General features: G+C 38.8%; 1 protein-coding gene across 1 annotated transcript in view; it reads right to left on the bottom strand.

Annotated features, from left to right (window-relative positions):
• nkd1 (NKD inhibitor of WNT signaling pathway 1) overlaps positions 1-17,032 on the bottom strand; it is a 95,799-nt gene that overhangs the window by 22,781 nt on the left and 55,986 nt on the right. Inside the window, exon 4 of the mRNA XM_057834652.1 lies at positions 5,187-5,238. Coding sequence (XP_057690635.1) covers positions 5,187-5,238 — 52 coding nt within the window. The remainder of the gene's footprint in view (positions 1-5,186; positions 5,239-17,032) is intronic.

Genomic DNA, 17,032 nt, shown 5'->3' with positions numbered 1-17,032 from the left:
TGAAAGGGAGGCATGCGAAGCAAGCAGCGGGCGGTGTCGTGCCGAAAAATGCACAACACTGGTTGGTTTAAGCAAACGACTTTGAAACGTGCAGAATGAATCTAAAACTACATTTAGCACAAGCTAATGCATTATTTCATTAACTCAAGGAAGAAGATGAGTCGTATTTGTCGTTGTTTTCCTCTGATGAATCGGCGTCTCGGCGAGTAGAAGTGACAGTAGAGCGCAAAAGGCGAAAGAGTAGGCTGTGCGACGTTGTGTGTGACGCAGCTCCGTGACCTGTTCAAGAAGAAGCTTTATTGAGTGCGCAAAAAAAAAAAAAAAAAAAACTTTATTGGGTCGCATGCCTGAAAAATCCATGAAATTGAACTGCTTGTCAATATTTTTTAAAATACTTTTTTTCAATGTTATATATATTTTTTCTTCACTATAATCTTTTCAATTTTTATGTAGATGTGTGTGCGAGAAGCTTGATTGCATGTACTTATATACTTTTGATAAGGTGATGGGTACAACACCTAACTTCACTAAGAGATATCTTCTAAACCCTTTTTGTGTTAGATGATATATATACATTTTTTTCTCACTATTTTGCACACTATATAGCCTGTTTTGACCATAGTATGTGTAAAGGCCAAAAACGCCTATGACCATACCTGCTGTTTGTGTTGAATTGTCAAACATAAAACTATTCAATCTTATTTTTTTCTATTGAATGTTTATCCTAACAAGCTGAATAAATATTATCAAGCTTCAAAACGGTTGGTCGAGCATGTTTGGTTGTCAATGGGACGTCAACATTACAAATTTTGAACAAAGATTTTGGGATTTTTTTTTGTCTTTTTGGGTCCAAAATGTGGATTATAATTGGTCAGTGAAGAAAACAACAGTTTAGACATGAAGTTCAAGGTGTCCTGAAAAAAGGGACCCAATTTGGCCAGTGTAAACAATTTTTTCTTTGAAATATAAAGGCAACCTCAAATGCATGCAAATTCGGCCAAAATAGGCTTAGGTGTTAAAGGGTTAAAACATCCAGTTCCTGACCTCCAGGTAGGTATAATTAATTGAAAATAATGTACTGTTTTCCTGCTGAGCGTGTATTATCACCAAGTTGGCGTTGTCCTTGTAGATGCTACAATATCGACTAAAAATTAAAAGGGCTGCCAAAAACAACACTGGTCAACATGTAATAGCTTGCGCAACAGTAGAACGCTCGACTGATCATCAATTCCGGTTGTGATGTCGCAATCAGAATTGCGGAAAGAAAGTGGGCATTATCTGATGCATTGTTTGTTTTGGGTGGAATATAAGATCATTTTTGTATGTCTGTGTTTGTGAACTGTAATCTTTAGTTATTAGTTTGTATATTTCATCCCCTATCCCCAGACAGGTATATTGATTTTTTTAGACGTCCAATCCATTTCTCACTCAAGTAGCTACTGATTTTTGCCACATCTGCAGACCACACCCCTTTATCCCTCCCTTTTTAGCTACTCCTCCCATCCCACTTTGAAGTCCCCATTCTCCAACCTTCTGGAAGAGGATCAGTCCAGCCCGTGGAATAAAAACAGAATCGCTAATTAATTAAGCCGAGTCAAATCGGAAACACTGTTTGTTTGCGCGCCAGCCAGGGCAGCAGACACAACGCGACGGCCCACTTTCTTCCCGCGCCATCCGAAAGCGGATCAAAGCAGAGCAGTCTGATCATCCCCGTCGTGTCGGGAGGAGGCCGGAAATGAAAGGGAACATCCCGGGGAACTTTCTTTTTTTTCTGGAGATTGAGAGAGGCGGGGCTCCCGCTGTTTGATCGTGCGCACGAGGGGCAAATCTGTTCGGTGGCAGGCTCAATATGGTGGCGAGATAGCTAATGAAACGCCGGGAGGAGAAACAGTAATGTGGGATCATTGAACCCCCCCCTACCCGCTTTAGAAGTGCATACGCCAGAAAACCGCCGTGGGATTGGCTCTGAGGGGCACGGCGAGGGCAATCCGAAACTCGCAGGTTGGGAACGCTGCCACACTCGCGCTCATCCAGCTTGGCTACTGTATTACACATATCTGCTGCCTCCTGTCTCTCTTCCAAGGCTAAATGCATGGGGATGAGTAGGATGACTCTGCCTTTGTGGGTAGGGGAAGTCACATTTTCTTCATCTGGTGATCAAGGGAGTTAATCCTGCTTTTTTATAGCTTTTTCTTAGCGGCCAAGTGTAATTGCTAGCCAGCGCGCATGTAAACAAAAACAAAACAAAAAAGCATCTATCATCTCGAGTTACTCCTCAACTGGTTTTAAATGAGACGGTTTATGCATTTTTATTACAATCAAAACTGTTTCCAGGTGTCTGAACTCATTCACCACCTGCCGTTTTCAAAGCAGAGTTCTCTATGTAGACAGCTGTTTCAGAGCGTCTTAACTGATCAATCAAGAACAACAGAACACTACAGTCCCTGACAAAAGTCTTGTCGCTTATCCATTTTGTAGAAACAATTGCTAACAACCTGCCTTTTAATTATTCAATTGGTTTCAGAAATGGCTCATATCAAAGCTAAGACCCTCCGAAATGATGTTGAATGTACAAAAATATATTTGTTTCACTGAAAAAACATTTATCATTTAATGAAGATATAAAGGTCAAATTTTGGCAAGACAAAATTTTGGTCGCCTACAGAAAGTAGTGTGTAAATTTAACAAAAAATGTACTTCAAATACAAAAATATGTTACATAACATTAGTGAATTAAGTAGTGCTGTGAGATCCAAATCAATATCAAATATGCTCCTGCCAAGAATCGAGATGTTGTTTTAAAAAGGTGTCAATGTCTAAAATAAAAATTAAAATGAACGAACAAGTTGCTACCAAAATCTTCCATCATAACAGTGTCTCAGTTAACCCTAAGGCTGCCTTGACGGTGCTCGACACCCAATCCATTTAGACTGGGAATGTTGGTTTATTCGAAACCAGAGCATTCACAGTCATTCTGTCAGATTTTCAGGGCATTTGCAGGCCACTTGCTGTTCATTTTAGGGCATTTCCAGGTCATTTCCTGTTGAGTTTGAGTCACTGCCTAATCATTTTGCTGATTTCCAGGTCACATCCTGTTTTGTAACACAAAATAAACAGGAAGTGACCCGTAAAATACACCAAAAGCAACAGGAAGTAACTGAAAATCAACAGGTAAATGACCGTAAATAGCCTAAAATTACCTCGTTGCCTGGCATTGGCTGCCACTGACGGCCATAGACGTTCAATCCATTTGAAGTGGGACCCTCCCAGTTCAAATGGATTGGACGTCTACTAGTGATAAACTCATTCCAATTCACAGCAGAAGCTTGTTTTTCTGTTTATTAGTTGTTTTTAGAATATCCTAGAATGATTTCCTGACCAGTGTATGGATAATCGTTGTAACGCCATATCGTCAGATCATCGTTATCGTGAGCTTTGTATCGCAAACAGTATCGTATCGTGAGGTACCAAGGATTCCCACTCACCTACCTCCTAGTATGCATTGCAGCGCTGCAGATGTAAGTAATAATCAAAATTCATGTTCTGTGCAAAGTATTTCTTCAGTTACTGTTCCGGTTAGTTCATTAATTGCTAGTTATGGTATTTGGTAACACTTTATTTGACCGTGGTGCCATAAGACTGTCATTTGACAATCATAATTATGACATGACACTGTCATGAGCATTAATGAATGCTTACAACAGATGTCATTTAGTGTTATCCGGCAAATTATCCCACTTTTGAATGGACGTAAAAGATCAGAGCTGGATATAAATTGAGTTAGGGACATAATTTGCCGGATCACACTTAATGACATCTGTCATAAGCATGCAGTAATGCCCATGATAGTGTCATGTCATAATTATGATGGTCTTTTGACAGTCTTATGACGCCGCTGTCAAATAAAGTGTTGCCTATTAACTCAAAAAAAAAAAAACAAATAAGCCGCACTGGAGTGTAGGCTGCAGGATTCAAAATTAAGGAAAAAAGTCAGGTCTTATAGTCCGAAAATTATGGTACTACATTTAAGTATTTTCTTAAGGCATCTTAGTCTGTATGAATTTAATCTATACAAACTGAAAGCGCACGGTAGTACTTTGGATGTCAAATTCGCCTCTTGTAGGACGTTTCGCCAGTGTAACAGTTTTTGGCAGAACACATTTTTTTTTACTTCTCTCGTCTCATCCCGTCTTTCCTGTTCATTTGGCTTTTGCTGCTTGTTTTGAGAAATACCGACAGTGCTGTCAAACTCATTAATGTTTCTTTCGAGTTCAAATTGAAGGGTTGAACAGATGACATGTTTATGTCGCTAGAGTCATACTATAGAAGATGCTATGTCAAAAACAATGTCAACTTAATAGACTAATTTAACAAATTTTATAAAAACCAAAAAATCAAGAGGGGTTTCAATATCAAATTATTTCAACTCATAATAACGTTTATCTTTTAAGAACTACAAGTCTTTCTATCGGTGGATCCCTTTAACAAAATGTTTCTGATTGGGAAAAAAAAAAAGGCGAAACACAGCTGCAGGCCAAAAACAAGCAAAGCAGCCACTTTATGACTTATTTTCTGCGTCTGTGAGCTCTCACAACTATAAAACAACAAAATAAGACTGAGCTTTTGATGGCAAAACAAAATTTATCTTAAAGATATGCATGTTATAAAAACATGGAAGTGAAGTGAGTTGAATCTCTATTTTCTCTGAACTTTTTCATTTTTTTCCACAATCGCGACTAACACTTTCTATTACTTACCTCGCAGCACATATTACTTTCACCAAAGTGACGAATTTCTGCCATTTAACGAGATCTGCTAGTCATTACAGAAGTTTTCAACTGAACTTTACAGATTGAGAAATTAGGTAAAATGAAGCATCACTATCTCCTTTTCTGTCTTTCCTGTGTGTGACAGCAGCTGCCATTTAAGTCGCACTTTCAATCGAGAGAGGCTTCCAAATCTTTGTGTCACGCTCGGGCATCTACCACTAGGCAGGATAAATCTTTGTATTGGGGAAGAGGTGTTCATCAGCCCATTTGGGAGGCTTAAAGGGATGAGACATGTACATGGGGGAGGTAAAACCTTAACAAAAATTGGAAAGGAGGCGCAATTTAAGAAATTTTCTTCATCTAAAACATAGACGCTTGGATCAAAAGCAGTGTAGCATGCATTTGTTGATGGCTTACCTTCTAAGCGGTAATGCTCGTCACCAATCCGCTGAGGTTCATTTATGGAGTCCTGGAACAGAGAGAGGGGGAAAAAAAAAAAAAAGTCAAATACCGAGTCTCTCCTTCTGGCGCATAAAAACAAACAGTGCAAATCCACAGCGTGGCATTCCGACACGGAGTGGCATCCCGACATCTAACCACTGGCAGTCAGACGTCCCTACACAAACAAAGTTTTGCATCAGCACGGGAAGATAATTGCAGGGCCAGAAACGCGCTACACCAGACTGACAGTCATGCCAAAGCTACTGCAAACACCAGGGGTTCTCAAAACATTTAAGTCAAGGGACCTGAACCGAAGTACAGTATATATTTTTTAAAGGAACTCCCTCATAATCCTAACTCCTAACGCCACGTGTACCATAAAAAAAGACCATATTCATGCAACAATGTGAAAAGTGAGTCAGTATGCACTATGCTCTTTTTGTCTTTCATTGCAAATTATTTTGCAGACCTCCAAACCCAGTTTCACGGGTGTATATACCAACTGTTAACCAAAATAGTGGTACGCTAGTACTGCTTTCTCGCTTGCTGGAACCAAAGATGCGGAAATCAAACGCACATACAGCTCAGCGTGAGAATAGATTGGTTGTGGTTGTGGAATTACCTGAGAAATCGGCAGTGATCATCACTCAGAAGTTATTGCGCCCAACAATCAAAAATCAGCTTGTATTGTTATGCTAGCTTCAGCTCGCTGTTTTTTTTTTTTTTTTAAAACAACCCTGAGATGCTGGAGTTGTTCTTACTTGACTGTGAGGAATCCTGTGATTAAGGTCCCCGAAGTTGTATGGCCATCTATGATTAAAACTTTTGTTCCTGGTCTGAGGAAAGCCAAAACACAAAACTTGATTCTAATCTCTCAAATCTTCAAAATCCCAAGGAATATTCTTATTTTTTGACACCAAAACAATGCCACTTAACTTCTTTAACTCATCAAAACATTATTAAAAGATCTCATTTCATCTATTGGCATCTACATGCATGGAAGGTGCGACACACTAAATTTCTCGGTAATCCACAGGGGTAGAAGGTCACAAACGAGTGAGTCCACCCTCCATGAGCTCCTGCAGGTCGTAAAGTGGCCCCGTGGGTGGTCCCCAGGAAGCAAATAGAACCACCTACAGTACTTGGCAATTTATTTTGTGGGAATGCATACAGGCTATGGCGAAAGAGAAGAAAAATAAGCATTGCTTTTTATGGTTCACAGTAAAAATTCTGTGATAGGACTAGGGCTGCAGCTATCGAATATTTTAGTAATCGACTGAAAATTCTATCAATTTATCGAGTAATCGGATAAAACATTTTTTATTTTAGGTAAAGAGCAATTATATATATACATGAGGAAAAAAAGACTGATTGACTGAAAGTGGTTCAATATTGGATTAAATGTTTTTATTTTCGATGTATATTGTTGAAAACAGCCAACAATTGCATCTCAGATGTGACTATAAAAAAGATTCACTGCTTTCTCTCAAAAAAAACTTCTAGATCTTATTAAAAAAAAAAAAAAATTATATAAATTATATATTTCTTACCTAAAAACTTCATTACGCTTGATAACACACATCACTTGAAAGCTACGTGTTTTTCCCACGTGTTTCAATTGAATTTCCTTTTGTGTCAAGCTATTTTTAAGTTCTAGTTACGTTTTGAGTAGAGATGTCCCGATCGATTGGGATGCCGATCAATCAGGTCCGATCACGTCATTTTCAAAGTATCGGGATCGGCAAAAAAATATCAGACATGCCTTTTTTTAATATACAGTATATACTGGACTGTCTCAGAAAATTAGAATACACAATATTCTAATTTTTTGAGACAGTCCTGTGTATATATACAGGACTGTCTCAGGAAATTAGAATACACAATATTCTAATTTCCTGACTGTCTCAGGAAATTTCCTGAGACAGTCCTGTATATATACACAGGACTGTCTCAAAAAATTAGAATACACAATATTCTAATTTCCTGACTGTCTCAGGAAATTTCCTGAGACAGTCCTGTATATATACACAGGACTGTCTCAAAAAATTAGAATATTGTGTATTCTAATTTTCTGAGACAGTCCAGTATATATATATATATTTTTTTTTATTAAATTGTTTTCTAATTGTATTTAACGTTACAGACATAATATGTTACATTCATCCAGAGTCTTTAGTTTAGGCTTAAGGTAGGGTTATCAAATTTATCCCATTAACGGCAGTAATTAATTTAAAAAAAAATTTATCACGTTAAAATATTTAACGCAATTAACGCATGCGCTGCACGACCCACTCACGCATTGTTGCGTTCAATCTGTAATGGCGCAGTTTTACATAAATATAGAGCTAAAAGGCAGCGTAAAATGAGTAGAGTGAATTTTGGCAGCCTTTGGAGCCTTTTTTTAATTGGCTAAAGCCTTACAATCCCTCTCCCTACGATTGGAAATATCATTAGAACAATGTGGGGAAGAAAGGTAGTAATTGATCTTTTTTTAACACCCTATGTTATTTCCCAACGCAGAGAAGATATATCAATTGGTACCACTACGCACAGTTATGGTTGCACTTCCCATCATGCATTTGGGCACAACAGTTAAATGGCTACAGTATCATTTACTGAAAGCTCAACAAATACACTAGATGGCAATATTTAGTCACAATATACAAAGTCACATTTATCCTTTAAGAATTACAAGTCTTTCTATCCGTGGATCCCTCTCACAGAAAGAATGTTAATAATGTAAATGCCATCTTGAGGATTTATTGTCATAATAAACAAATACAGTACTTATGTACTAGAGCTGGGAATTTTTGGGCACCTAACGATTCGATTACGATTACGATTCAGAGGCTCCGATTCGATTATAAAACGATTATTGATGCACCACCCTCCTTTTTTTTTTTTTTTTTTTTTTTTTTTTTTTTAAATAAAGTTTTGTACATTAGTTCCAAAATTGTTCAAAAATACTCTCAGGCGAAACCAAACTACTATTTCAGTGTCAAGTTAACATATAGCAGTAAACGAATATACAAAAATAACATTAAATTTAAAAAACTCCAGTCCCCATTCTGTATCAGCAGCTTTAAACTACATTCAATTAATTTAATGTTGTGAATCAACCGTTAAAGTTGTTAAAATTGCTCCCGTTATTCCATCATTTCCCTTTTGTCTACTTTTGACATGTGAAAGTTTTAAAACTATTTTAAAGATAGATTCAAGTCAATATTTTACCGATTTAGGAGTATTTTAGATAAAAAGTTAATTAGGTTTGCTTGGAAGGTTCGCTACAACAGCATTGCAGGGAAGTTTACTGCTTTAAGATGGCGGCCGTTTACTAACGCCCGCATCTAGCTTTTTGCAGATGTGCTGCTACCGCTACCGAGTCTACAATCCATCTAGTCCTATATAAATGATATCTACCGTAACATTATGTAGCTTAGCTGTACTTGTAGCAGCTTTTCGGCAGCAGGCAGGTATGTTGTTGTGTTTTTTTATCTCGTGGCATGAGTTGAGCTAGAGCCGTGAGTTGAGCGTTGGCATTACCCGAGGGGCCGGTTAATGAGAAGCTACTCCCGCTCCGTTCCGTCCCGAAGCCCGCGCGGCGCGCTGAGTATGTTGTACTTCCGCTTTACTTGGCATATTTCAATAATCGGAATTTGGATGTTTGTGAATCGTTCTCGAATCTTCCACGGCCGAATCGCGAATAATCTAAGAATCGGAAATTTTGCACACCTCTATTATGTACTGTTAGTTGAATGTATATATTCGTCCGAGTTTTGTTCATTTTTTTCATGCATATTAAATAAAGCCGGTATGTAAGACACGTTAGCCACGCATTGACAGTGGTCATAATCAATAGAAACCTAGCCCTCCGAAGGGCTAACGTTATGTGAGCGAGTGACAGTAACGTTATATTTATTAGCGCTGAAAAGTCTACTGCTTAAAGATGGCGGCTGCTTACTAACGCTGCCCAGACGCGGCCGAGTCTGTCATTTCGCATCTAGTCCTAAATGCATGCGATATCTATGAGACGCATTTGGACACTACCTGCTACCACACTAGCATCATGCTGGCGTAGTTTTTAGCAACGTCGGCGTAGTTTGCAGCGGCTGTCGGCTGCGGTAAGTTCTTTTTTTATTTTTTTTAATTGCTTCTTCCTCTACGCACGTGACGTCAGCGCGTTGTCCTGCATTAAAAGTAGTCCGGGCAAAACGTGATGCTTAGAGCTGGCAAAATTACACGATTCCTCGAGGTGAATAAAATTACTCGGATCAGTTTTTAAACTCGAGTTGCTCGAGTATTCGTTTCAGCTCTAGATAGGACACGTATTGTCAGTCTCAGATATGTTTTATTTGCGATAATACTGTTGACCAATAAACACATCAAATAGCTTTATTTATATTTGACATTGAATCAAAAAATGATACACTACAGTTCAAAAGTTTGAAATCTCATCTCCACTGAGCTGTTGTGGGAGAACCTTGAGCATATGGTGCGCAAGAATTCCCCAACAAGCCAATTCAATTTATGGAATGGGATTCTGTAGTCGTGGAATTTCTCCAGATTGCCTCAACAAATTAACAGCAAACATATAAAAAGGTTTGCAAGCAGTAATTGCTCCAAATTTGGCATGAACGATACTGGAAAAAACTATCATTGCGATATATTGCGATATTATATTGCAATATTAAAACTAAAACAATTTTCAACTGATAACTTGAATAGCTCTGTTCAGGATAGGCCCGAACAATATAAGAAAAATTTAACATTGCGACTTATATTACCAAGGCTCGACATTTATTTTTTGCATTGGTTGCACCTAACGTTTTTCTTAAATGGATCCATAGAGAGACATGAAGTTCTTAAAAGATAAACATTATAATGAGAACTGTGAGGTGGACGTGCTACCCACTTCATAATGCAAATTATTTTTTAAAAAAAGAATAACGTAGAAAAATGCTTGTCTTTATTAACTCATTTGCTCCCAAAAACGTATAAATACGTTCTATTTTTAATTGTTTCAGTGTCCCAAAGACATATTTAACGTCTTATACAGTTTTTTTTTTTTTTTTTTTAAACAAAAGACATCTCTGGGTTCTGGTCCAATTTAGCTCCAAAGCACAAAGCTGAAAATCTATTTTAAAGCAATAAAACTGGCCACTAGAGGGAAGTAGCGCATTCGGTAAGACTCGCAACCCGAATTAACGGCAACGAACGGCCGGGCCGCACGGCCAGGGCGCCGGCGGAAGACGACCAAATGGAGAACAACCTAGAGGACGCCCGGGATGCCAGGCACTGGACGACCAAGCAGAACGACCGTGACCACCAGTGCAGTGGACGATGCCGTTGAGTCCATGCTGCTCGCCGAGCAGACCCCGCAGAGACTCATAAAAAAATCCATCTTTATGAGACAGGCGGTGATGAGGGAAAAGTTTACCCGGCTGTTGCAGCCACAACAGCGTCATCTCTCAGTTAGTTATGTGTAAATAAATTGTTACTTTGCTATCAAAAGCTCTATTTGTCTTTTTGTTTATGTTATTTTGTAAAAGTTATGTTATTTTGGGATGTCACAAGAGCTGTGTTAAAGTCAAAGTTATGTTTGAAATGTATGCTTTCACAAAAAGCTCAATTTCTCCGTTTTTATATCAGGAATTGGAAAATTGCTCAAACTAAGCTATTTTCTAATGCTGATTTCTAAAGAATGGAAAAAGATATTAACTTATTTTTTTTCTGCTGAAAGAAGAGAGTCTAATCTTTCTTTTGGTAGGTTCCATGTTTATATAGCAATAGAACAGAATTTTCTGTGGGCCTTACAAAATCAGTCAAAATCCAGTAAAACGGTCGGGAGTGAAGGGGGTTGCTCCGGCAAAAATGGCTGGGAGTGAATGAGTTAACACCTCAAAAACAACAACAATAAAGGCTAAATAGTACAAGAGGGTTCGTGTACTCACCTCTTATAGACGCACACGTGTCTTAGCAACACACTCAGGACATTTTTCAATTGACATGACTTGAAACTATAGCTGGACATCTGAAAGACAATGAGCAACGAATTGTCGCTCTTCCCCTCTCACTCTTAAAAATAACTGTGCGGTCGCGCTTCTTTGCCTGCCTGTCTCATACACAAATTTATTTTCCAGTCTTTTGAAAAGGAGTAATTATTTCACTCAGTTACAGGCAGCATCCATTATAACGTTGTGCGTGCGTCCGTTAAAGGTGTCCCGGCGGCAGACGTGTCTTGAATTTTGTTCTGCTACGAGCGGCTGTCATAAAGTTACGTGGGAAAATCATCGCTTTTGAACCTTTATGAATCGTAATCGAAGCAATAGAACAGAATTTTCTGTGGGCCTTGCAAAATCAGTCAAAATCCAGTAAAACGGCCAGGAGCGAAGGGGGTTGCACCGGTGAAAATGGCTGGGAGTGAATGAGTTAAATGCTTCATTGGGTGAGTCCACTCAAATTCAGTCACACTTTGACGCTCACGCTGCCGAGAACAGCCTGTCACTTAACACAATGACTGAGTTGACACATCACACTTCAGACTGGGCAGCAAGTTTAACAATGACTAGGCCTGCAAGCAGGACTGAACGGGCCCTCGCAATCTAGCGCAACTCGAACGTCACGCAACTCAGACAGTGTGCAGGTCAGGGTGGTGGCAGATCGTCCTCTCTAATCATCTCATTAGAACCTAACATGCTCGAAAGTCGCCTCTTTACATTCACACACCTAAGAGATAAAAACCCCTATTGGGGAGAGTACTACAAAAAAGGAGCGAATAAAGGGTCGTCACGGCAACAGACAGAGACATGTGGACATGGGCCGTAAAATAAGTATTTCAAAAGGTCTTGAAACTACAGTGTTCAACCTGAAAAGACCTGGACATATATTAGAAAAATGAGTGACTTTCTATTGCCACTAGTTGGCGCTGTAGGGTTGATGCAAATGACCCCTACAGGACCCTTCAGAGTATGACTCAACAAGCACGAGATGTTTGGCGCAGATAAGTTGTAGATGTTATGACCGTTCAAAACTTGTGGTGAGACGAAATGGCTTCAGTCATTTTCACTTCTCCTGTTGGACTCTTCTGCTTCAACCAAACCTCAGTATTTTTCATCAGGCACCTGAACACATGTCTTATGGCTCCCCTGATGCAGGTTTCAAGTGAATATTTTTTTCCCTTGGAGGAGGAGCCTGTTTAGTAAAAAAAGGCATTTTACTGTTCCCACTAGGGGGCGCTAGGCCTAATGGGTAATGTTTCAATGCACTCATGTTAAGGGTGGGATCCAGCACATACATGCCAGATATGAAAAAGATTGAACGTTGTGTCAAGGAGCTATTAGTCATTTACTGAATTTGTCATTTTGACGAAAAAATGGCCGACTTTGGCACCACGCCCAGGTCAGACCCATGAATGAAAACGCATCATTTTGAAAATTGTAGATCTCCTATGTCTCCTGAATAGTCTCACCAATTTTGAAGATGATCCAACTAACTCCCTCTGTGACAAGGTCTCAAATGTGCACCCTGTTAATTGATAAAAATTTCACATTCGATCCAAAATACCCGATTTCCTGTTGGGTTTGGAATATGGGTTCAAGAGACTTTTTGGAGCAGTTTTGCACAAGGTATCGACTCCCCAAATTTCATTGCTCTACGTTAAAAAAACCTAATAGGAAACACCGTTTTGAAAAATTCAAGGGGGCGCCACTGAGCCATTTTGTTACATTTTTTTGTAACGCCACAAGATTATCAAAATCCACGCAAAGCCGCATGTATGTGCACAATTTGGTGAGTTTTCGTGCATGTTCAGGCCTCCAAATGTAAACTATACTACAAAAGGATAAAAATTTCACATTCGATCCAAAATACCCGATTTTCTGTTGGATTTGGAAAATGGGTGCAAGAGACTTTTTGGAACAGTTTCGCATAAGGTATGGACTCCCCAAATTTCATTGCTCTACGTTGAAAAAACCCAATAGGAAAGGTCTGTTTTAAAACTCCTTTCTGTCGCCACTAGTTGGCACTGTAGAGTTGATGCAAATGATCCTTACAAGACCCTTCATAGTATGACTCTAAACAAGCACGGGAAGTTTGGCGCAGATATGTTGTATATCTGCTGAGTTATGATTGTTCAAAGTTTTTTGCGAGACAAATTGTTGACGGTCATTTTCACTTTCCTGTTTGGACCCCTCCACTTCAACGAAACCTCAATATTTTTCATCAGGCACCTAAACACAGGTCTTAAGGCTCCCCTGAGGCAGGTTTGAGGTCAACAGATTTTTTTCCCTTGGAGGAGGAACCTGTCTCGTAAAAAAAGGCATTTCCTGTTCTCACTAGGGGGCGCTAGGCCTAATGGGTAATATTTCAATGCACTCGTGTTAAGGGTGGGACATACATGCCAGATATGAAAATGATTGAATGTTGTGTCAAGGAACTATTAGTCATTTACTGAAGTTGTCATTTTGCCGAAAAAATAGCCGACTTTGGCACCACGCCCAGGTCAGACCCGTGAATGAAAACGCACCATTTTAAAAACTTAAGATCTCATATGTCTCCTGAACAGTCACACCAATTTTGAAGATGATCCAACTAACTCCCTCAGCGAAAAGGTCTCAAATGTGCACCCTGTAAATCAATAAAAATTTCATATTCGATCCAAAATAACCGATCCTGTTAGGTTTGGAATATAGGTGTAAATGCTTTTTTGGAGCGGTTTTGGACAAGGTATAGACTCCCCAAATTTCGTCGCTCTACGCTGACAGACCCTAATGTTATAGGCCAATTTTAAAATTTCAAGGGGGCGCCACTGAGCCATTTTGTTACATTTTTTTGCAACGTTGCAAAATTATCGAAATTTACAATTTTCCGCACGTATGTGCAAATTTTGGTGACTTTTCGTGCATGTTCAGGCCTCCAAATTGGCAGTTTTCATTTGCCCTGGGGGAAAAAAAAAAAAATCCTTTGCAAAACAATAGGGCCTTCGCACGCTTAGTGCTCGGGCCCTAATTAGCACATTTGTGCATTTGATCGTAGAGCTACCGAGGCTTCTCTGGCCAGATCAAGGCTGCAAAGCTGTCAATCATCGTTAACATTTAGTACCAACGACAGCTGCACTGGTGACCAAGAAAAACAGTTTGGTTGCACTGCTTAGCAGGAGAGAGGGTTAGATCTTTGGTGCTGTGCAAGCATGAAGCAGAAAAACATGAATATATTTTTAAATTAAAAACCCAATCCTTTTCACCTGATTCCGATCCTCTGAAAATAGCACGATCGCCCCGATTTCTGATCACGTGATCGGATCGGGGACATCCCTAATTTATTTAATGCCGTGCAATTCAGGCTTGCTGTATGTAAAAGGGATCCTGTATCTGCACACTTGCTGCTTTTATGAAGTAAAATAAACATTAACATGTTAAAAAAAAAACAATTGTGCTTCCTGTCCTGACTATTGCGCATGCACATATTGCGATGGCGATGTTCAAACGACATATTGTGCAGGCCAACTACAAATAGAGCATTTTTTGCCAAAATCGATGTTTGACGGCGAAAACTATAAATAATAAAAATCAGGTCAATGTGTTGACTATATTTTATAATATTTTTGCAACTACTTCAATAAAAAAAGGGTGACTTTTAATAGGAAACACGAAATTTTCTGGGTGACCAGAAAACTTTGAGCGGTAGTGCATTTTGTCATACGCAACCCTTACAGAACTCCAACATTATCCGATTATTTGTTTTCCTTTGTACTTTTCATACATCCAAACTTCATCAAATAACTTAGTGGCTTTCAAGACATTTTTTTCTTTCGCAGCAAAAAAAAAAAAAAAAAAAAAAAATTGACCCCAAAATCCACATTCCAATAATACTTTTAACACATTCACACACTACAATAGAGGCCACATGAATCTTTATTTTGAAGATGAATGGTGCAATTTCTTTGCAGGATAAGACAACAACATGAGAAACAGGAATGTGCTAATTGCTTGTTGTCTATGGTAACGGATGGAAAGCATTTTATTAAGTATGCTAAGAGGTGACCACTGGAATTGTTTGGGTCAGTTTTAAAAAAGGAAAAAAAATCCCAGGACTTTTGTTACGATTTCACACGAACATGCACACACTCACACACATATCCGTTTCCTCCTACGCACAATCCCCATGTCCTTAAACATTAAAAGCTAAGAGAAGGCTAGGAGTAGGAAATAATACCTCTTTGAACACATGCCAATTGATTAAAAAACCCACGGTGAATTACTCTTAAAAAGCGGAAGTCGTGGCCGTTTTTTTCCCCCTCTCTGCCAAAGACTGTGAATGCAGCTTTACTGAGCATTACTTTGGCTCATCATAGCTGTTTGCTCATTGGAAGAAAATTGCGGCGGCATGGATTTTGCTCACACTTGAGAAGTTGACACAGAAAACAGGCTTTTTTTCCCTATTCATCCATAAACCATTTCGAAATCTTTGCATCTCTTATGCTGCAAGAGTCAATCTTTGTTTAATCCGGCAACATCCAATCGAAACAAAAGACACAAAAACTTGCTCCATTTAAAAAAAAAAAAATCTTTTATGTCTTGTTATCGGGTTTGCAAGAACACTTGACCTTAAAATGCCCTAAATGTCCTTTTTTAAGCAATTCTATTCTTATTGCTATTTTACTTTATTTTTATTTTTCAGACATCCAGATTTGTCATCAATAAGCAGCATAGAAATAAGATTGGCTCTGATTGGATCAAATTTAAATCTAGGACAACTCTTCACTCTGACTTGCTGTTCGTAAGAGCTTGGTGGGTAAGCGTTAATAAGAAAACGACCTTGCGTACTAATCAGGAGTGGGAACCTCTTGGTACCTCACAATACGATATGATTTGCGATACAAAGCTTACGATAACGATGATCTCACGATATGGCGATACAACGATTATCGATACATTGGTCAGGAAATCAACCTAAGATATTCTACAAAACGACTAATACCGTATTGGCCTGAATATAAGACTGTGTTTTTTGCATTGAAATAATACTGAAAAAGTGGGAGTCGTCTTATATTCGCGGTCTAGACATTATACCCATTCACGACGCTAGATGGCGCCAGATATCACTGAAGCAAATGCTGAACTTGAGTAATGTTCTGTCATGACAGATCTCAGCTACTCTCAAGTTTAACCAGTTTGCATTATTTTATTGCAACATTTTTCCTTATTCAGATTTGTTTCAAGACTACAGTTACAGTTCGACCTCACATTGATGGTTAATGCAGTTATTGCAATTTTGTTGTTTTATCACAATAGATTGGTTTATTCACATTTAAAAACCAGAAGCCATTCATTTACGAATGTGATTGCACTTTAGTTTACATATTTAAATGTTCAGATATTAAGATTTGAATGACGCAAAATAACATGCTTTTTCTCTCAAATATATTGTTATAATCATTTGTTTCAGATGTACTGTAATTATTTTCTGTATAAAAATAGTTTGGTGTTCAAAAAGTCTTTTTTCAAATTTGAATCTTGAAAAACGGGGTCGTCTTAGAATCAGGGCCGTCTGAAATTCGGGCTAATACGGTAAACAGGAAAAAAAAGCTTCTGTTGTGAATTGGAATTGATTTACCACTAGTAGACATCCAATCCATTTGAACTGGGAGGGTGGCAGTGAATGAACATTTGTTCATTCGCTGCCATCCCTCCCACTTCAAACGGATTGAACGTCTATGGCCATCAGTGGCTGCCAATGCTAGGGAACGAGGTAATTTTGGGGCATTTCAGATCATTACTTTATTGATTTCCCCTCCCACTTTAAACGGATTGAACGTCTATGGC

The sequence above is a fragment of the Corythoichthys intestinalis genome, chromosome 1 (assembly GCF_030265065.1).
Source record: "Corythoichthys intestinalis isolate RoL2023-P3 chromosome 1, ASM3026506v1, whole genome shotgun sequence".
Taxonomy (NCBI): domain Eukaryota; kingdom Metazoa; phylum Chordata; class Actinopteri; order Syngnathiformes; family Syngnathidae; genus Corythoichthys; species Corythoichthys intestinalis.
The sequence above is the reverse complement of the archived record's forward strand: the minus strand, read 5'-3'. Positions and strand labels throughout refer to the sequence as shown.